The sequence below is a fragment of the Salmo salar genome, chromosome 15 (assembly GCF_965601325.2).
Source record: "Salmo salar chromosome 15, fSalSal1, whole genome shotgun sequence".
NCBI classification, from domain to species: Eukaryota; Metazoa; Chordata; class Actinopteri; order Salmoniformes; family Salmonidae; genus Salmo; species Salmo salar.
Genome location: NC_138305.1, coordinates 12,395,362 through 12,417,334, shown reverse-complemented (window position 1 = coordinate 12,417,334; position 21,973 = coordinate 12,395,362). Strand labels below are relative to the sequence as shown.

General features: G+C 45.6%; 1 protein-coding gene across 3 annotated transcripts in view; it reads left to right on the top strand.

The window, feature by feature from the left end:
• Positions 1-684: 684 nt before the first annotated feature.
• The window catches only part of LOC106570952 (mitogen-activated protein kinase 1), a 71,463-nt gene continuing 50,174 nt past the window's right edge, over positions 685-21,973 (top strand). For all 3 annotated transcript variants that reach the window (XR_014380587.1, XR_014380586.1, XM_082961587.1), the window contains exon 1: positions 685-999. Coding sequence is in view for 1 of the 3 variants with exons in the window: in XM_082961587.1 (XP_082817713.1) it covers positions 863-999 (137 nt within the window). In the remaining 2 variants the exon portion in view is untranslated. The remainder of the gene's footprint in view (positions 1,000-21,973) is intronic.

Sequence of the window (21,973 nt, the reverse complement as noted above, 5' to 3'; positions counted from 1 at the left end):
GTATGCTTAAATCATCAGACTTATTTTTATGCGCTCTAGAGAACAACATAATTGTTAACTAATAGCTAGTTAATTATTAACAGTTAAAGTATGATAAATAACAGTAGTGTGTTGCTTCCCAATCACACTAAAAGTACGTAGAAGATTTTAAGGTGAGGACTCCTGCAAGCCCCAGTAATAACACTCTGAGAGAAATATATCTGGGTATTGCCTTCTGCGCCTAACTAGCTAGCTGGTCATCAAGATGAATGACTTAGAGATGGCTGACTTAGAGATGACTGACAAAAAGATGACTGACAAAAAAGATGACTGACTTAAAGATGACTGACTTAAAGATGACTGACAAAAAAGATGACTGACAAAAAAAGATGACTGACAAAAAAGATGACTGACAAAAAAGATGACTGACTTAAAGATGACTGACAAAAAAGATGACTGACTTAGAGATGACTGACTTAAAAAAGATGACTGACTTAAAAGAGATGACTGACTTAAAAGAGATGACCGACTTAGAGATGACTGACAAAAAGATGACTGACTTAAAGATGACTGACAGAGATGACTGACTTAAAAAAGATGACTGATTAGAGATGACTGACTTAAAAGAGATGACTGACTTAGACGAATCCATTCCTCTCCACAGGCGACTCCCAGGTGCGCGATACACGTCATCAGTTTGGGCACCAGGCGTGTCCATAGTCTCTCTGTGTAGCGAGCGTACCGCAGTCAGTAGCGCCGATAAATCACTTTATCATACTGAGGACTTCAGAAAGGCTCCCTGTAATAACGTTGTTTACTGCGGTGATTTTTCTCCTTTCTTTGTGGCAGTGGAGAACGTGTAAAGAGGCAGCTGGTTTTCACTATGGCGACAGCTGCGGTATGTGCCAGTGGTCCCAACCCCGGATCCGGCGCTGAGTTGGTCCGGGGACAAGCCTTCGATGTCGGGCCTCGCTACCACAATCTGTCGTATATCGGTGAGGGCGCCTACGGAACCGTGTGGTAAGATACACTGGCAGAGCCACACACTCACTACTGACGGTAGTCAAACAAGTTTGGATACTTTGTAGACTTCAATGAGTAGAATTACCCTCCGTTTTCACTTCTTTACTGCCACGTGATAATATGGAAAGTAAGTATTTTATTTTTTAATAGATTTGTTGCTGTTGATATGGCAGTTTGCAGTGAGTGAAGGCATGTGTTACAGTGGCGACTTGTTGATCTTGGATCGACTGTAGGATTTGGTAACTCGGGTCGATTTCTTATTACATAAACACATAACTCAGTGTTTGTCAAATTATTTTTATTCCATTTAACAGACTATTGTATTAATTTCGACAAAATCTTCCTCTACCAACTTTTTTTATTAGGCCAACATATTTCGTTCTTATCTGCATACTCAGCAGAATAATTTATCCGAAAAACCACCGACGCAAAACGCCTGAATGTCAAATTCGAGTCGTGTTTTTAGTCGTCAATTTGTCATTTTAAAATACGCCTGAAAACTCTGAATCAAATTCAGATTTACGGGTAGGCTGGTTTCGGTAACCCATAAAACTGCAGTATTCACTGTGTGCATGTTGCGTTGACATCACTTGTAGTACTAGTGACCAGGATAAATGGGCCCGATTACTGACGCGAGACAACTTGTTTAGGGGGAAGGTTAGCCCTTGATCATGGCCTCTTCTGTAGAGGGGAAGAGGGGGGTTAAAGCGGCAATATGTCACTTTTTAGTCGACCCAACCAAATACACATTAGTTATAGATCTGTCATTCGGTAGATGTGTTCTATGCGCACTATTTATATGCTTCCCCGTTAAGTTTTAGTTTTTGCTAATTTGAGTTTGTTTTGTACACCAGCTAAAAAAATACAAACATTTTGGCTCTTGGAAAATCTGTCTCACTGGTTTAGATTGAACAAATGATTCTCTACAACATATGATTGTTTTGTCGCAAACTGAAATTAGGTGAAATAGTAGAATTTTAGCAACAAGGAAATTTAGTTTTTTTTTTTTAATTATTTTTTATTTTGTTGCATTTTGCAGCTTTAAGAGCCGCAACGCGCAGTCAGAGTATTAACATGCATCGCTTCGGTTTTGGTTCGGTTTTGGAAGCGTAAGGACATTCTCTTCCATATCGTAGGGTTAGTGTTCCCACATGGCCAGATGCCACGAACGTGTTGTCACAGAAAAATGTTGGGTGCAACTGTTGTGGGGCAGCAGGTAGCCTAGTGGTTAGAGCGTTGGACTAGTAACCAGCAGGTAGCCTAGTGGTTAGAGAGTTGGACTAGTAACCAGCAGGTAGCCTAGTGGTTAGAGCGTTGGACTAGTAACCAGCAGGTAGCCTAGTGGTTAGAGAGTTGGACTAGTAACCAGCAGGTAGCCTAGTGGTTAGAGCGTTGGACTAGTAACCAGCAGGTAGCCTAGTGGTTAGAGAGTTGGACTAGTAACCAGCAGGTAGCCTAGTGGTTAGAGGGTTGGACTAGTAACCAGCAGGTAGCCTAGTGGTTAGAGCGTTGGGCTAGTAACCAGCAGGTAGCCTAGTGGTTAGAGCGTTGGGCTAGTAACCAGCAGGTAGCCTAGTGGTTAGAGCGTTGGACTAGTAACCAGTAGGTAGCCTAGTGGTTAGAGCGTTGGACTAGTAACCAGCAGGTAGCCTAGTGGTTAGAGGGTTGGACTAGTAACCAGCAGGTAGCCTAGTGGTTAGAGCGTTGGACTAGTAACCAGCAGGTAGCCTAGTGGTTAGAGCGTTGGACTAGTAACCAGCAGGTAGCCTAGTGGTTAGAGCGTTGGACTAGTAACCAGCAGGTATCCTAGTGGTTAGAGCGTTGGACTAGTAACCAGCAGGTAGCCTAGTGGTTAGAGCGTTGGACTAGTAACCAGCAGGTAGCCTAGTGGTTAGAGGCAGGTAGCCTAGTGGTTAGAGCGTTGGACTAGTAACCAGCAGGTAGCCTAGTGGTTAGAGCGTTGGACTAGTAACCAGCAGGTAGCCTAGTGGTTAGAGCGTTGGACTAGTAACAAGCAGGTAGCCTAGTGGTTAGAGGGTTGGACTAGTAACCAGCAGGTAGCCTAGTGGTTAGAAGCAGGTAGCCTAGTGGTTAGAGCGTTGGACTAGTAACCAGCAGGTAGCCTAGTGGTTAGAGCGTTGGACTAGTAACCAGCAGGTAGCCTAGTGGTTAGAGCGTTGGACTAGTAACCAGCAGGTAGCCTAGTGGTTAGAGCGTTGGACTAGTAACCAGCAGGTAGCCTAGTGGTTAGAGGCAGGTAGCCTAGTGGTTAGAGTGTTTGACTAGTAACCAGCAGGTAGCCTAGTGCTTAGAGCGATGGACAAGTAACCAGCAGGTAGCCTAGTGATTAGGGGGATGGACAAGTAACCAGCAGGTAGCCTAGTGGTTAGAGCGTTGGACTAGTAACCAGCAGGTAGCCTAGTGGTTAGAGCGGTGTACTAGTAACCTGCACGTAGCCTAGTGGTTAGAGCGTTGGACTAGTAACCAGCAGGTAGCCTAGTGGTTAGAGCGTTGGACTAGTAACCAGCAGGTAGCCTAGTGGTTAGAGCGTTGGACTAGTAACCAGCAGGTAGCCTAGTGGTTAGAGCGTTGGACTAGTAACCAGCAGGTAGCCTAGTGGTTAGAGCGTTGGACTAGTAACCAGCAGGTAGCCTAGTGGTTAGAGCGTTGGACTAGTAACAAGCAGGTAGCCTAGTGGTTAGAGGGTTGGACTAGTAACCAGCAGGTAGCCTAGTGGTTAGAAGCAGGTAGCCTAGTGGTTAGAGCGTTGGACTAGTAACCAGCAGGTAGCCTAGTGGTTAGAGCGTTGGACTAGTAACCAGCAGGTAGCCTAGTGGTTAGAGCGTTGGACTAGTAACCGGAAGGCTGCAAGATTGAATCCCTGAGCTGACAAGGTAAAAATCTGTCGTTCTCCCCCTGAACAAGGCAGTTAACCCACTGTTCTTAGGCCGTCATTGTAAAATAAAAATGTGTTCTTAACTGACTAGTTAAATAAAGGTTAAATAAACACCGGTTAACATGGTGTACAGTAAGTGTATTTTGCATCTGTGAAATTACGACCATTTGATGCGATATGAAAGTAGAGGATTTATGTTTCTAGAACTGAACAACTGAGAATTGATTCACGTTTCGATGGAGTATTTGGCTGTTTTGTCTTCCAGAACAAATTCACCCTTTAAACAGGTCCTTAGACTAAGGAGTCACGTTAGACTCCATTAGTCCATTACTGGGGCAAGCTTCAACAGAACACTGCAAGCTGCATCATGAAGCATCACACTACTGAGCTGAATAAGCCAAAGGAGTTTAAAAGGCTTCATGTAAAAGTAAAGTAGGTCTATTTGATCTTGACAGTCATACAATTTGTTCCTCTAGTTCTGAGACTAGGCTTCCTGGGTATCCAGTCTGCAGAGAGACGATCATAAAGTTGTTGAATAACGTTTCAGAAAGCAGGAGCGACACTCAACTAGTCCAGTATTACAGCGTTGCTGTTACATCATCCCATACAGAGAGTCTTTCTCTCTCGATAGCAACCCACAAAGATTGTTCAGGTTGCCTAGTCGCTAAGTCTCCAGCTCTCACGCAGGCAGGCACTCAGATGTATACACTTTGGTTGTGTGCATTTAGCTCAGTGATTTAAATAATGGAAGGCGTCGGTGAATTGGATCCCAGGAGCTGTGAGACCTATCTTTATCCCTAGGCTCAGTTGAGAGTGAAACGAGGGGTGGAAAGGGGTTGAATCCCAAATGGCACCCTATTCCCTACATAAAGCTCTATGGGCCCTGGTCAAAAGTAGAGCCCTGCATAAGGAATAGGGTGCCATTTGAGACGTTGACTACCTCTCAGTGGAGACAGGTAGGCAGGCGGGGAGCAGGCTACCTCTCAATAGAGCCAGGTAGGCAGGCGGGGAGCAGACTACCTCTCAGTAGAGCCAGGTAGGCAGGCGGGGAGCAGACTACCTCTCAGTAGAGCCAGGTAGGCAGGCGGGGAGCAGGCTACCTCTCAGTGGAGCCAGGTAGGCAGGCGGGGAGCAGGCTACCTCTCAGTAGAGCCAGGTAGGCAGGCGGGGAGCAGGCTACCTCTCAGTAGAGCCAGGTAGGCAGGCGGGGAGCAGGCTACCTCTCAGTAGAGCCAGGTAGGCAGGCGGGGAGCAGGCTACCTCTCAGTAGAGCCAGGTAGGCAGGCGGGGAGCAGGCTACCTCTCAGTAGAGCAAGGTAGGCAGGCGGGGAGCAGGCTACCTCTCAGTAGAGCCAGGTAGGCAGGCGGGGAGCAGGCTACCTCTCAGTAGAGCCAGGTAGGCAGGCGGGGAGCAGGCTACCTCTCAGTAGAGCCAGGTAGGCAGGCGGGGAGCAGGCTACCTCTCAGTAGAGCCAGGTAGGCAGGCGGGGAGCAGGCTACCTCTCAGTAGAGCCAGGTAGGCAGGCGGGGAGCAGGCTACCTCTCAGTAGAGCCAGGTAGGCAGGCGGGGAGCAGGCTACCTCTCAGTAGAGCCAGGTAGGCAGGCGGGGAGCAGGCTACCTCTCAGTGGAGCCAGGTAGGCAGGCGGGGAGCAGGCTACCTCTCAGTGGAGCCAGGTAGGCAGGCGGGGAGCAGGCTACCTCTCAGTGGAGCCAGGTAGGCAGGCGGGGAGCAGGCTACCTCTCAGTGGAGCCAGGCAGGGAGCAGACTACCTCTCAGTGGAGCCAGGCAGGGAGCAGAATACCTCTCAGTGGAGCCAGGCAAGGAGCAGACTACCTCTCAGTGGAGCCAGGTAGGCAGGCAGGGAGCAGTCTACCTCTCAGTGGAGCCAGGTAGGCAGGCAGGGAGCAGTCTACCTCTCAGTGGAGCCAGGTAGGCAGGCGGGGAGCAGGCTACCCCTCAGTGGAGCCAGGCAGGGAGCAGGCTACCCCTCAGTGGAGCCAGGCAGGGAGCAGGCTACCTCTCAGTGGAGCCAGGTAGGGAGCAGGCTACCTCTCAGTGGAGCCAGGTAGGGAGCAGGCTGCCTCTCAGTGGAGCCAGGTAGGGAGCAGGCTGCCTCTCAGTGGAGCCAGGTAGGGAGCAGGCTGCCTCTCAGTGGAGCCAGGTAGGGAGCAGGCTGCCTCTCAGTGGAGCCAGGTAGGGAGCAGGCTGCCTCTCAGTGGAGCCAGGTAGGGAGCAGGCTGCCTCTCAGTGGAGCCAGGTAGGGAGCAGGCTGCCTCTCAGTGGAGCCAGGTAGGGAGCAGGCTGCCTCTCAGTGGAGCCAGGCAGGCAGGCAGCAACATGACTCTACTTGGAATACTCTCTGTTTTTCCAGCCTGCCCCTCCCAGCCTCTCTCATGCACCGAGCAAACACACATCCATCCTTCCTACTCACTCAATCACTCTCCTTTCCCTTTGTCAACACACACACACACACACACACCTACACTTATACACCTACACCTACGTACCTACACATAAAGAAGAGTAGGTAGTAGTGGTAGTGTATACACCTATACCCCCCTACACCTACTACCCCCCCTACATCTACACCCCCCCCCCTACACCTACACCCCCCCCCCCCTACACCTACACCCCCCCCCCCCCCCTACACCTACACACCCCCCCTACACCTACGCACGCCCCCCTACACCTATGCACACACACACACACACCCCTACACCTACAACTACACACCTACACACACCTTGGGGACCTTCAATGCTGCAGAAATGTTTTGGTGCCCTTCCCCAGATCTGTGCCTCGACACAATCCTGTCTCGGAGCTCTACGGACAATTCCTTCGACCTCATGGCTTGGTTTTTACTCTGACATACACTGTCAACTGTGGGACCTTATCTAGACAGGTGTGTGCCTTTCCTAATCTAAAACCCACATGGTAGAAAAAACTAACTAGCAGAAATTAACAAGTTATAAATGATTTAAACCCACTTTGTTGTAGGCTACTATTTACTAGTTGTCATATAAAACATATTCACCCCACCCAGTATTGTAATGAAAACTTACCAGAAAGCATGTAGTCCTTGGCTCAGACAGTGTAGTAGTGTGGGCTCAATAGCATCTCATTAGTGTGCAAGATCTTGAGAATCAGCTGTACATGTGATGGAAGAATGCACTGTGCATGCAGAGGGTTGCAATTCCATTAAATTGGGGATAGTTTAACCAAAATATAAGACATAGAATTGCCATGTGTATCCCACAAAAAAGGGTTCACTGTTATAAGCTAGATTTTGATGAATTTAAGCGAAATTCCCAGGCTTAAATTCACATAGAAAATTTCTGGAAATTTCCCGGAAAATCTCCGTTCTTTTGCAACACTAACGACGTTTACATTTAGTTCCCGATGTCCATACGTTTAAAAGGGCTAATTTCAAAGTGGAGGTGATGATCACCACGCTGGAAGGATGAATTTTGACTAGACCAGCCAGAATACAGCACGAGCTGAGTAAATATATATCTTCCATTTTCCTTTTCCGAATGGGCAGTTATTAGAATGCATTAGATTCTGTATTTACGGTAGCATAGCTTCTCAAGGTCCGATAGAGACCCAATCCCCTTTGTCCCTCAGTCTTGCCGCTCTTTCATTCAAACCCAACCCTCTTTCTTTGTGTAACCAGCCGTCATATTGGTTTCGTCCGCTAGGGACTTTTTCTTTTATGACATGATTAGTAATCGATGTATCATCTATCCTGTGTATATGTAATTCTGTGTGATTTATTTAGTAAATAAATATTTAAGCCAGTTTTTGTATTGCTGATTCAACTTGTTAGCCACGATTCGTGCAGATAACCAAGAATTTTACAATGTTCAGATGAGACTGAATAAGGTGACTATTAATAATTGACTGCTATTGATATAAAAGATCTTTAAGTTTATTCGGAAGACAGCAGCTTTATAAATACTCTTCCGTGGTGCCCCAGGTTATTAACGAGTTTATTGGTTTAATTAAATCACGGCCTGTCATCTCATTTAATCATACTAGAGACACAACAACGAGAACTGGGAAATGTTCCGGGAAGCCTCCGAGAATAACTTATATATATGAGTGAGTGAGTTGATAAGGAAGCGTATTGGAGATGATGTACCCACTGTGCCTATTAAAACCTACCCTAACCAGAAACCGTGGATAGATGGCGGCATTCACGCAAAACTGAAAGTGCGAACCACCACATTTAACCATGGAAAGATGACTAGGAATATGGCCGAAAATAAACAGTGTAGTTATTTACGGACATATTCAATCGCTCCCTATCCCAGTCTGTTCCCACATGCTTCAAGATGGCCACCATTGTTCCTGTACCCAAGAAGGCAAAGATAACTGAACTAAATGACTACCGCTCCGTAGCACTCACTTCTGTCATCATGAAGTGCTTTGAGACTATTCAAGGATCATATTACCTCCACCTTACCTGTCACCCTAGACCCACTTCAATTTGCATACCGCCCCCACAGGTCCAGAGACGATGCAATTGCCATCACACTGCCCTATCCCATCTGGACAAGAGGAATACCTATGTAAGAATGCTGTTCATTGACTATAGCTCAGCATTCAACACCATAGTACCCTCCAAGCTCATCATTAAGCTTGAGGCCCTGGGTCTCAACCCCACCCTGTGCAATTGGGTCCTGGACTCTCTTGACTGGCCGCCCCCGGGTGGTGAAACAACATCTCCTCTTCGCTGATCCTCAACACTGGGGCCCCACAAGGGTGCGTGCTCAGCCCCCTCCTATACTCCCTGTTCACCCATGACTGCGTGGCCATGCACGCCTCCAATTCAATCATCAAGTTTGCAGACGACAGAACAGTAGTGGGCTTGATTACCAACACATTGACGGGACTGCAGTGGAGAAAGTGGAACGCTTCAAGTTCCTCTCTGTACACATCACGGACAAACTGAAATGGTCCACCCACAAAGACAGTGTGGTGAAGGCGCAACAGCGCCTCTTCAACATCAGGAGGCTGAAGAAATTTGGCTTGTCACCGAAAACACTCGCAAACTTTTACAGATGCACAATCGAGAGAATCCTGTCGGGCTGTATCACCGCCTGGTACGGCAGCTGTTCCGCCCATAACCGTAAGGCTCTCCAGAGGGTAGTGAGGTCTGCACAACTCCTCACCGGGGGCAAACTACCTGCCCTCCAGGACACCTACACCACCCGATGTCACAGGAAGGCCAAAAAGATCATCAAGGACAACAACCACCCGAACCACTGCCTGTTTACCCCGCTACCATCCAGAAGGCGAGGTCAGTACAGGTGCATCAAAGCTGGGACCGAGAGACTGAAAAACAGCTTCTATCTCAAGGCCATCAGACTGTTAAACAGCCATCACTAACATTGAGTGGCTGCTGCCAACATACTGACTCAACTCATTGGCCTCTTTAAAAAAATACCACTTTAATAATGTTTAAATATCTTACATTACTCATATTACATGTATATACTGTACTCTATACCATGTATTGCATCTTGCCTATTCCGCTCGGCTATTGCTCAGGATGGGTCAGGGTTAATATGGATTTGAGTTGGTATGGGTCAGGATGGGTTAATATGGGTTTGGGTCGGTATGGGTCAGCGTTAATATGGGTTTTGGTCGGTATGGGTTGGTATGGGTCAGAGTTAATATGGGTTTCGGTTGGATTGGGTCAGGGTTAATATGGGTATGGGTCGGTATGGATCAGGATGGGTCAGGGTTAATATGGGTTTGGGTCGGTATGGGTCAGGGTTAATATGGGTTTGGGTCGGTATGGGTCAGGGTTAATATGGGTTTGGGTCGGTATGGGTCAGGGTTAATATGGGTTTGAGTCGGTATGGGTCAGGGTTAATATGGGTTTGGGTCGGTATGGGTCAGGGATAATATGGGTATGGGTCGGTATGGGTCAGGGCTAATATGGGTTTGGGTCGGTATGGGTCAGGGCTAATATGGGTTTGGGTCGGTATGGGTCAGGGTTAATATGGGTTTGGGTCGGTATGGGTCAGGATAGGTCAGGGTTAATATGGGTTTGGGTCGGTATGGGTCAGGGTTAATATGGGTTTGGGTCGGTATTGGTCAGGGTTAATATGGGTTTGGGTCGGTATGGGTCAGGGTTAATATGGGTTTGGGTCGGTATGGGTCAGGATAGGTCAGGGTTAATATGGGTGTGAGTCGGTATGGGTCAGGGTTAATATGGGTTTGGGTCGGTATGGGTCAGGGTTAATATGGGTTTGGGTCAGGTTTAGGGTCAGGATGGGTCATTATAAAGCCAGAACTGAAGAAATGAAACAGTAAGGGAAGTGTTTTGTTGTTGTATTTTTGTCTCAGCCAGCCTGATGGTAGTCACCACAATTAAATAGAACAACACATTGAATATCTCTATGGTGTTCAGTGACTAACCAACTAAAGTAATACTCTATATTCTCTATGTTCAGGAAGGCCTCAGGCTGTCTGTGGTGGTGTCTATATTCAGGAAGACCTCGGGCTGTCTGTGGTGGTGTCTATATTCAGGAAGACCTCGGGCTGTCTGCGGTGGGGTCTATATTCAGGAAGGCCTTGGGCTGTCTGCGGTGGGGTCTATATTCAGGAAGGCCTCGGGCTGTCTGTGGTGGTGTCTATATTCAGGAAGGCCTCGGGCTGTCTGTGGTGGTGTCTATATTCAGGAAGGCCTCGGGCTGTCTGCGGTGGGGTCTATATTCAGGAAGGCCTCGGGCTGTCTGTGGTGGTGTCTATATTCAGGAAGGCCTCGGGCTGTCTGCGGTGGGGTCTATATTCAGGAAGGCCTCGGGCTGTCTGTGGTGGTGTCTATATTCAGGAAGGCCTCGGGCTGTCTGCGGTGGGGTCTATATTCAGGAAGGCCTCGGGCTGTCTGCGGTGGGGTCTATATTCAGGAAGGCCTCGGGCTGTCTGCGGTGGGGTCTATATTCAGGAAGGCCTCGGGCTGTCTGCGGTGGGGTCTATATTCAGGAAGGCCTCGGGCTGTCTGTGGTGGTGTCTATATTCAGGAAGGCCTCGGGCTGTCTGCGGTGGGGTCTATATTCAGGAAGGCCTCGGGCTGTCTGCGGTGGGGTCTATATTCAGGAAGGCCTCGGGCTGTCTGCGGTGGGGTCTATATTCAGGAAGGCCTCGGGCTGTCTGCGGTGGGGTCTATATTCAGGAAGGCCTCGGGCTGTCTGCGGTGGGGTCTATATTCAGGAAGGCCTCGGGCTGTCTGTGGTTGATTACAGTGCTCAACAGTCAGCCCCTCTATGTTATAGCAGTCCAAGGACATATTTCACACACCTCCCTATCGCTCTGACACCAACCCAGCCTCACCCTGGTGTTAAGGTCCATGTCTCTGTTTGAAGGCTGGAACTGTAGCTGTCTTTACTCACAGCGCTGACACCCGTGGCTGTAGCTGTCTTTACCCACAGTGCTGACACCCGAGGCTGTAGCTGTCTTTACCCACAGTGCTGTCACCCGATGCTGTAGCTGTCTTTACCCACAGCGCTGACACCCGAGGCTGTAGCTGTCTTTACCCATGGCGCCGAGGCTGTAGCTGTTTTGTTCCCCGAGCCCCTTAGTTATAACTTTTGCCTTATGGCAAGGTGCTCCATCATGCTGGAAAAGGCATTGTTCGTCACCAAACTGTTCCTGGATGGTTGGGAGAAGTTGCTCTCGGAGGATGTGTTGGTACCATTCTTTATTCATGGCTGTGTTCTTAGGCAAAATTGTGAGTGAGCCCACTCCCTTGGCTGAGAAGCAACCCCACACATGAATGGTCTCAGGATGCTTTACTGTTGGCATGACACAGGACTGATGGTAGCGCTCACCTTGTCTTCTCCGGACAAGCTTTTTTCTGGATGCCCCAAACAATCGGAAAGGGGATTCATCAGAGAAAATTACTTTACCCCAGTCCTCAGCAGTCCAAACCCTGTACCTTTTGCAGAATATCAGTCTGTCCCTGATGTTTTTCCTGGAGATAAGTGGCTTCTTTGCTGCCCTTCAGGACACCAGGCCATCCTCCAAAAGTCTTCGCCTCACTGTGCGTGCAGATGCACTCACACCTGCCTGCTGCCATTCCTGAGCAAGCTCTGTACTGGTGGTGCCCCGATCCCGCAGCTGAATCAACTTTAGGAGACAGTCCTGGCGCTTGCTGGACTTGCTTGGGTGCCCTGAAGCCTTCTTCACAACAATTGAACCGCTCTCCTTGAAGTTCATGATGATCCGATAAATGGTTGATTTAGGTGCAATCTTACTGTCAGCAATATCCTTGCCTGTGAAGCCCTTTTTGTGCAAAGCAATGATGACGGCACGTGTTTCCTTGCAGGTAACCATGATTGATAGAGAAAGAACAATGATTCCAAGCACCACCCTCCTTTTGAAGCTTCCAGTCTGTTATTCGAACTCAATCAGCATGACGGAGTGATCTCCAGCCTTGTCCTCGTCAACAGTCACACCTGTGTTAATGAGAGAATCACCGACATGTCAGCTGGTCCTTTTGTGGCAGGGCTGAAATGCAGTGGAAATGTTTTTGGGGGATTCAGTTCATTTGCATGGCAAAGAGGGACTTTGCAATGAATTTCAATTCATCTGATCACTCTTCATAACATTCTGGAGTATTTGCAAATTGCCATCATACAAACTGAGGCAGCAGACTTTGTGACACAAATATACATTTTCATGATCAACTTTTGGCCACAACTGTATACAGTTGAAGTCGGAAGTTTACATACACTTAGGTTGGAGTCATTAAAACACATTTTTCAACCATTCCACAAATGTCACGTTAAAAAACTATAGATTTGGCAAGTCTGTGTCATGCACAAAGTAGATGTCCTAAGTCATTTTTCCAACAATTGTTTACAGACAGATTATTTCACTTATAATTCACTGTATCACAATTCCAGTGGGTCAGAAGTTTACATACACTAAGTGGACTGTGCCTTTAAACAGCTTGGAAAATTCCATAAAATTATGTCATGGCTTTAAAAGCCTCTGATAGGCTAATTGACATCATTTGAGTCAATTGGAGGTGTACCTGTGGATGTATTTCAAGGCATACCTTCAAACTCGGTGCCTCTTTGCTTGACATCATGAAAAAATCAAAAGAAATCAGCCAAGACCTCAGGAAAAACAATTGTAGACCTCCACAAGTCTGGTTCATCCTTGGGAGCAATTTCCAAACGCCTGAAGGTACCACGTTCATCTGTACAAACAATAATACGCAAGTATAAACACCATGGGACCGCGCAGCCAGCATACCTTTCCGGAAGAAGACGTGTTCTGTCTCCTAGAGATTAATGTACTTTGGTGTAAAAAGTGCAAATCAATCCCAGAACAACAGCAAAGGACCTTGTGAAGATACTGGAGTAAACGGGTACAAAAGTATCTGTATTCACAGTAAAACGAGTCCTATATCGACATAACCTGAAAAGCAGCTCAGCAAGGAAGAAGCCACTGCTCCAAAACCGCCATAAAAAAGCCAGACTATGGTTTGCAACTGCACATGGGAACAAAGATCATAACTTTTGGAGAAATGTCCTCTGGTCTGATGAAACAAAAATGGAACTGTTTGGCCATAATGATCACCGTTATGTTTGGAGGAAAAAGGGGGATGCTTGCAAGCCGAAGAACACCATCCCAACCGTGAAGCACTGGGGTGGCAGCATCATATTGTGGGGGTGCTTTGCTGCAGGAGGAACTGGTGCACTTCACAAAATAGATGGCATCATGAGGCAGCAAAATTATGTGGATATATTGAAGCAACATTTCAAGACATCAGTCAGGAAGTTAAAGCTTGGTCGCAAATGGGTCTTCCAAATGGACAATGACCCCAAGGATACTTCCAAAGTTGTGGCAAAATGGCTTAAGGACAACAAAGTCAAGGTATTGGAGTGGCCATCACAAAGCCCTGACCTCAATCCTATAGGAAATTTGTGGGCAGAACTGAAAAAGCGTGTGCGAGCAAGGAGGCCTACAAACCTGACTCAGTTACACCAGCTCTGTCAGGAGGAATGGGCCAAAATTCACCCAATTTATTGTGGGAAGCTTGTGGAAGGCTACCTGAAAATTTGACCCAAGTTAAACAATTTAAAGGCTGTGCTACCAAATACTAATTGAGTGTATGTAAACTTCTCACCTGCTGGGAATGTGATGAAAGAAATAAAAGCTGAAATATATCCTTCTCTCTACTATTATTCTGACATTTCACATTCTTAAAATAAAGTGGTGATCCTAACTGACCTAAAACAGGGAATTTTTTACTAGGATTAAATGTCAGGAATTGTGAAACTGAGGTGTATGAAAACTTCAGATGTAACTGTACATAAATATATGGATGAGCAATGACAGAGCGCAATAGATTATATAAAATACAGTATATACATATGAGATGAGTAATGTAAGATAAGTAAACATTAAAGTTAGGCTCTACATCACTTCTAAAGAGGATTAATGTTCTTAATTTTTAAGAAGTGATCCATTTATTAAGGTGGTCAATGATATCAAGTCTGCATGTAGGCAGCAGCCTCTCTGTATTTAGTGATGACTGTTTAACAGTCTGATGGCCTTGAGATAGAAGCTGTTTTTCAGTCTCTCGGTTCCAGCTTTGATGCACCTGTACTGACCTCGCCTTCTGGATGATAGCGGGGTGAACAGGCAGTGGCTCGAGTGGTTGATGTCCTTGATGATCTTTTTGACCTTCCTATGACATCGGGTGGTGTAGGTGTCCTGGAGGGCAGGTAGTTTGCCCCCGGTGATGCGTTTTGCAGACCTCACTACCCTCTGGAGAGCCTTCCGTTTATGGGCGGAGCAGTTGCTGTACCAGGCGGTGATACAGCCCGACAGGATGCTCTCGATTGTGCATCTGTAAAAGTTTGTGGGTTTTAGGTGACAAGCCAAATTTCTTCAGCCTCCTGATGTTGAAGAGGAGCTGTTGCTCCTGCTTCACCACGCTGTCTGTGTGGGTGGACCATCTGAGTTTGTCCGTGATGTGTATGCCGAGAAACTTGAGTGATGGCCTCTATTTAAAAGTGGATCAGCTCTCTATAGGCTACTGTATTTATTTATTTATTTCTCAGCTTTCCTAATATTAAGCATATTTCTTATATTTGCATGAAAATAAACCACAGGAAAAGCGTTTTCCGTTCACCATATTTAAGTGCATAGATGACACGTATTTTCCCCTTCTGCCCCTGTTTCAATACAGGTGCATGATAATGGTCCATTCTTAGTCAAAAACAAATTTCACAAGTACATTATTTAGTATATGAAGAGACGAGATTTAAATCAGGAAGAGTCTGATGGGTGACAACTATCACTTGTGAATGATGCCCAGCATGAGAAACGATGCCTTTTTTTTTTCCCGACTTGTTCGATTCGTAATCGCACACATGTAGCCTAGCCCATAGGCCTATATGTTTTGATAAGGATGTATCACAACTAAAGTGGCCAAATAACGTTAATCCTCTTTACAACAGGTGTAGAGCCTAACTGGTGTATATATAAGCTGCACGTGAGTTACAAGTTTGGGAAAGATAATTTTCGCTCTAAAAATGCACTTTTTTATAACAAAATAATTATAATAAAAGCATTACATGCAAAATCGCACTTTTGGCTGACGAAAAAGTAAATGTGGACAGTTCTTCAAATATCTTCAATATGCTCCTCGGAATTGGATAAGGATGCGCACATTTGCGTCCCCGATTTGTCTTAACTTATAGCCTGTGAGAAAGACCAGATCACGTGACTGAGAACCGTGAGAGTGACCCTTCGGATTGCACACAGTGATAAAGGCGCAACGCAGCACTCGGGGCCGCAAAAGGCATGGATTTTTTTTTTTTAGGGTGCATTACGGCCACACAAAGGGGATGCCGCTGTGAAATTCGAGTCATTATCAAGTGTTTTTCACATTGTGAGTGAGAGACTGTAGTGTCTACAGCCTGCACAAAAAAACAAAAAGCAGCGTCAAGCCATATTTTTCAAAATCATCATTAGTCTCATCATGCAGCCTTACAATGTATTAAACATCAAAACATTTATCCCAACGTTTGTAGAACAACTGCAGTTACATTAATAACTGTAAATGAAGCATATAGGAGGACCTATTTCTTTAACTGCCCAACACAGAATAGTCACAAGGGCGCCCTCCCTCAAATCGTTTGGAGAAAATATCCTCTATTTTATTCAGCTTTGTTCAATTGTATTCTTCATACTATAAAATAATGCCACGGAATACTGAGCAAATCTAGTCTGCTAAATGAACTAGTGTAGCCCACAGCCACATCAGGACCTGCTAAATGAACTAGTGTAGCCCACAGCCACATCAGGACCTGCTAAATGAACTAGTGTAGCCCACAGCCACATCAGGACCTGCTAAATGAACTAGTGTGGCCCACAGCCACATCAGGACCTGCTAAATGAACTAGTGTAGCCCCACAGCCACATCAGGACCTGCTAAATGAACTAGTGTGGCCCACAGCCACATCAGGACCTGCTAAATGAACTAGTGTGGCCCACAGCCACATCAGGACCTGCTAAATGAACTAGTGTAGCCCCACAGCCACATCAGGACCTGCTAAATGAACTAGTGTAGCCCACAGCCACATCAGGACCTGCTAAATGAACTAGTGTAGCCCCACAGCCACATCAGGACCTGCTAAATGAACTAGTGTAGCCCACAGCCACATCAGGACCTGCTAAATGAACTAGTGTGGCCCACAGCCACATCAGGACCTGCTAAATGAACTAGTGTAGCCCCACAGCCACATCAGGACCTGCTAAATGAACTAGTGTAGCCCACAGCCACATCAGGACCTGCTAAATGAACTAGTGTGGCCCACAGCCACATGGCACAGCCACATCAGGACCTGCTAAATGAACTAGTGTAGCCCCACAGCCACATCAGGACCTGCTAAATGAACTAGTGTAGCCCACAGCCACATCAGGACCTGCTAAATGAACTAGTGTAGCCCACAGCCACATCAGGACCTGCTAAATGAACTAGTGTAGCCCCACAACCACATCAGGACCTGCTAAATGAACTAGTGTAGCCCACAGCCACATCAGGACCTGCTAAATGAACTAGTGTAGCCCCACAGCCACATCAGGACCTGCTAAATGAACTAGTGTAGCCCCACAGCCACATCAGGACCTGCTAAATGAACTAGTGTAGCCCCACAGCCACATCAGGACCTGCTAAATGAACTTGTGTAGCCCACAGCCACATCAGGACCTGCTAAATGAACTAGTGTAGCCCCACAGCCACATCAGGACCTGCTAAATGAACTAGTGTAGCCCCACAGCCACATCAGGACCTGCTAAATGAACTAGTGTAGCCCCACAGCCACATCAGGACCTGCTAAATGAACTAGTGTAGCCCCACAGCCACATCAGGACCTGCTAAATGAACTAGTGTAGCCCCACAGCCACATCAGGACCTGCTAAATGAACTAGTGTAGCCCACAGCCATATGGCACAGCCACATCAGGACCTGCTAAATGAACTAGTGTCGCCCACAGCCATATGGCACAGCCACATCAGGACCTGCTAAATGAACTAGTGTCAGCCACAGCCATATGGCACAGCCACATCAGGACCTGCTAAATGAACTAGTGTAGCCCCACAGCCATTTGGCACAGCCAGATCAGGACCTGCTAAATGAACTAGTGTAGCCCCACAGCCACATCAGGACCTGCTAAATGAACTAGTGTCGCCCACAGCCACATCAGGACAATTCAGAGTATGCTGTTCTGTTCTTCTGAAATAGACTACATTTTCTTCATATCATGTTACTTTAGACCTGTCTAAAATAAATAATGGATTCATTGTGAAGGTGTAGACTATATTACATGGATTTATTGTGAAGGTGTAGGCTATATTACATGGATTTATTGTGAAGGTGTAGGCTATATTACATGGATTTATTGTGAAGGTGTAGACTATATTACATGGATTTATTGTGAAGGTGTAGGCTATATTACATGGATTTGTGATGGTGTAGGATATATTACATGGATTTAATAGACATTTTAAAATGTAGATGTTCCAAAGGTCTGCATCAGTGGCTTGTCGGCTGGGTGTGGAAGCCTGAAGATGCTGAATGTGATTTGTTAATTAACAGTCAATTACCGTGAGACCGTTATTTGCTTGACAATCACCGGCTGACGAAATTTCATGACCACCACAGCCCTACTTGGTACCAGTGCTCCTTGTATAGTCTCATTATTACCTCAACTACCTCGTACCCCTGCACATTGACTTGGTACCAGTGCTCCTTGTATATAGTCTCATTATTACCCCAACTACCTGGTACCCCTGCACATTGACTTGGTACCACTTGTGTATATTGTCTTATTGTTATTTTATTGTTACTATTTCCTTTTTTTGCAAATGTTTCTCACTTTTTAACTCTGCATTGTTGGAAAGCTTTCGAAAGTAAGCATTTCACTGTAAAGTCTACACCTGTTGTGTTCAAGCAAATGTGAGAAATAAAAATGGTGATTTTGTAACAGATGGTTTTAACTGTGTATGGAGGATACTGCAACTCGACATCTACTGGTCTGCCTCCTCCCTTCCTCCTCCTCCTCCACTACATCGCCTTGGTAACAGCATGTTGCATAACCTTCCACACTGGCTGCAATATCTAAGGCCTTGTACTGTGTTTCCATGGAAACTCTGCCACTCTCTCAATTCAAAAGGCTTTATTGTCAAGGGAAACATACTTGTGTTTTTTTATTTTTATTTATTTTCTCTTGCTTTGGCAATCACACAAATTAACAGTTAGCGACAACAACAAAAGAGAAATATGTAATGAAATGTGCTTATCAAGTCACAAGGTGCATGGACTCACTCTGTGTGCAGTAACAGTGTTTAACATTGTTTTTAAATGCCGACCTCCTCTCTAGCCCGCAACATACAATTATCTGTAAGGTCCCTCAGTCGAGCAGTGAATTCACCTTTCAGCAGGACAATAACCTAAAACACCAGCACCAAATCTACACTGGAAGTTACTCACAGTGAATGTTCCTGAGTGGCCCAGTTAGTTTTGACTTAAATGTACTTGGAAAATCTGTGGCAAGAGTTGGAAAAATGGTTATCTAGCAATGATCAACAATCAATATGACAGAGCTTGAAGAATTTTGAAAAGAATAATGGGCAAATATTGTATAGTCCAGGTGTGGAAAGCTCTTCAGCCTTGTTCACACTGCAGGCCTTAATTATGGAGTGAGATCCCTGAAAAAAGGTTGAACGTACTTATCGTTAGCATCGTAAGAAAAGCCATATGTAAATTGTTAGGATTGTAAGAAAAGCCATATGTAAATTGTTAGGATTGTAAGAAAAGCCATATGTAAATTGTTTGGATCGTTAGAAAAGCCATATGGAAATTGTCTGGATCGTAAGAAAAGCCATGCGTGAAACTTAATCTCAGAACATACAAACACCATGTTACGATGACAGACTATTTTAGGCTCGAACAAATCTTGTGTTGCAATTCTGATGTACCTTTCAGAGTTTTGGCAGTTTCATCTCACCATCAAAAAAACGTACACCAAACGGCCCGTGAGGAGTTCTACCTGAACAATCATAACACCCGGAAGTTGGGGATACCTGAAAGGATCCTGCACGTTTTCAAGTTAAGTCTCTATGACTCCTCAGTTGAGTTTACTTCCTGTTTAGGTAGCTAATGGAATGGATTTGTTTACCAGCGTAAGTCTAGATAGCACTAGCTGTATTATGTCTACAACAGGGAAGTTTCAGTCCACTAGGTGTCTCTCTACAGCATGGACATATCTCTCTGGCTGACGGGGACATATCTCTCTGGCTGACGGGGACATATCTCTCTGGCTGACGGGGACATCCCCATGCATGCAACTTATCAAAATATGACTCATCCAATATTACACCATCCCATTATCTGGGCTCTGTCTCTGGGCTCTGTCTGCAATCATAACCAGCAGTATATACCAGGAATCATGAATCGTAACCAGTCGTGTCTACCGGGAATCGTAACCAGTCGTGTCTACCGGGAATCGTAACCAGCCCCCCTCAGCCTCAGATGTCCTTCTGGAGGCCTGCAGCCAGACAGTCATTATACCCTAATGTAGGACTATATGCCTTCTAGCCAAGTGAAGTGAAGTGCAGAGCATGCATGATGCGTGCAACTCATCATTCCAACATCTTAATTCATCCTTCATTCAGTTCAGTATGTTACCAAATTTTATTAGTCACATGCGCCGAATACAACAGGTGTAGACCTCACAGTGAAATGCTGAATACAACAGGTGTAGTAGACCTTACAGTGAAATGCTGAATACTACAGGTGTAGTAGACCTCACAGTGAAATGCTGAATACTACAGGTGTAGTAGACCTCACAGTGAAATGCTGAATACTACAGGTGTAGTAGACCTCACTGAAATGCTGAATACAACAGGTGTAGGTAGACCTCACAGTGAAATGCTGAATACAACAGGTGTAGGTAGACCTTACAGTGAAATGCTGAATATAACAGGTGTAGGTAGACCTTACAGTGAAATGCTGAATACAACAGGTGTAGTAGACCTTACAGTGAAATGCTGAATACAACAGGTGAAGTAGACCTCACAGTGAAATGCTGAATACAACAGGTGTAGTAGACCTCACAGTGAAATGCTGAATACAACAGGTGTAGTAGACCTCACAGTGAAATGCTGAATACAACAGGTGTAGTAGACCTCACAGTGAAATGCTGAATACAACAGGTGAAGTAGACCTCACAGTGAAATGCTGAATACAACAGGTGTAGTAGACCTTACAGTGAAATGCTGAATACAACAGGTGAAGTAGACCTCACAGTGAAATGCTGAATACAACAGGTGTAGTAGACCTTACAGTGAAATGCTGAATACAACAGGTGTAGTAGACCTCACAGTGAAATGCTTACTTACGAGCCCTTAACCAACAATGTAGTTTCATTCAGTCATTTGTCTGCGTTGCAATAGGAATTAAAGCAGAGAATAGAATACGCTTATCCATTTGTTTATTGAAATCCATACGTGTGTGTTCTTTAGCCTATCATTTTAATTGTTTTAATTTTAGGCTTTCCAAATACAAAATAGGCCTTCAACTTGTAGGCGTTCACAATTTAGGCTCTAAGTTTGGGTACTGGTGTCTTGTGGAATCATTTTAGAACTCGTGTGCTGTAACTGTTTTTATTACAGGGCTCTCCTTAAGAAGAGACCCTATCTCACAGGCCTCTATATATGGCCTCTATATATAGCCTCTAACTAAATGTTAAACTGTTACGAACCGGCTCAGAGTTCGCAACAAAAGGGAGACAACGTGGAGACAAGGAGTATCAAAATATATATTTATTAAATAAAGTAACTAAGTAATTAACAATGGTGTGTGTAAGTGAGTGTTTTGCATACCTGAATGTAATAATGCAGAGTGTTGAAAGGTTCCAAAGCAACCAACCAAAAAGCCACCAAACAACCAAAAACAAGGTGTCTGCGTGGAAAGAGTCTTTCCAATGACTGTGGAAGAGGTGCCTTTATCCTGGGACACACCCGGACCCAGGTGTTTCCCATGTAGCTGACGACCCTCCCAACTCCACCCACCGTCATCCCAACAAGGAAACAAGAACAAAGAGAGAGAATACGGCAGACAGAGTGGGAGGGTCGTCACATAAACAAAACAGTTGATGAAGCACATGCAGTGGCGGATGGGGAAAACAGATCTGGCAGTAAAAATAGGCTGTAGATGGTCTTGACCATTTGGGACCCCTTAGCTATTTAACTCAGGACAGGTTATAGCCAAGACTTCAATCAATATTTCGTTTTGTCTCATTTATTGATATGGATATAGCCTCTGCTTGGTGGGGTTGTGCAACGCAAATGGCTTTAACAAGCCTCCATACAGAGTGGAATTCACTAATACAACAGTCAAAATGATGACTATAAGGCCTACAGTCCATGCTCCCAAATACTGGAACAAGTGGGATTCATTTGGTGACATGATCACCACAGTAGCCCCACGTGGCTATAAAAATAAATTATGCAATTATATGGTAACAGCATGGCATA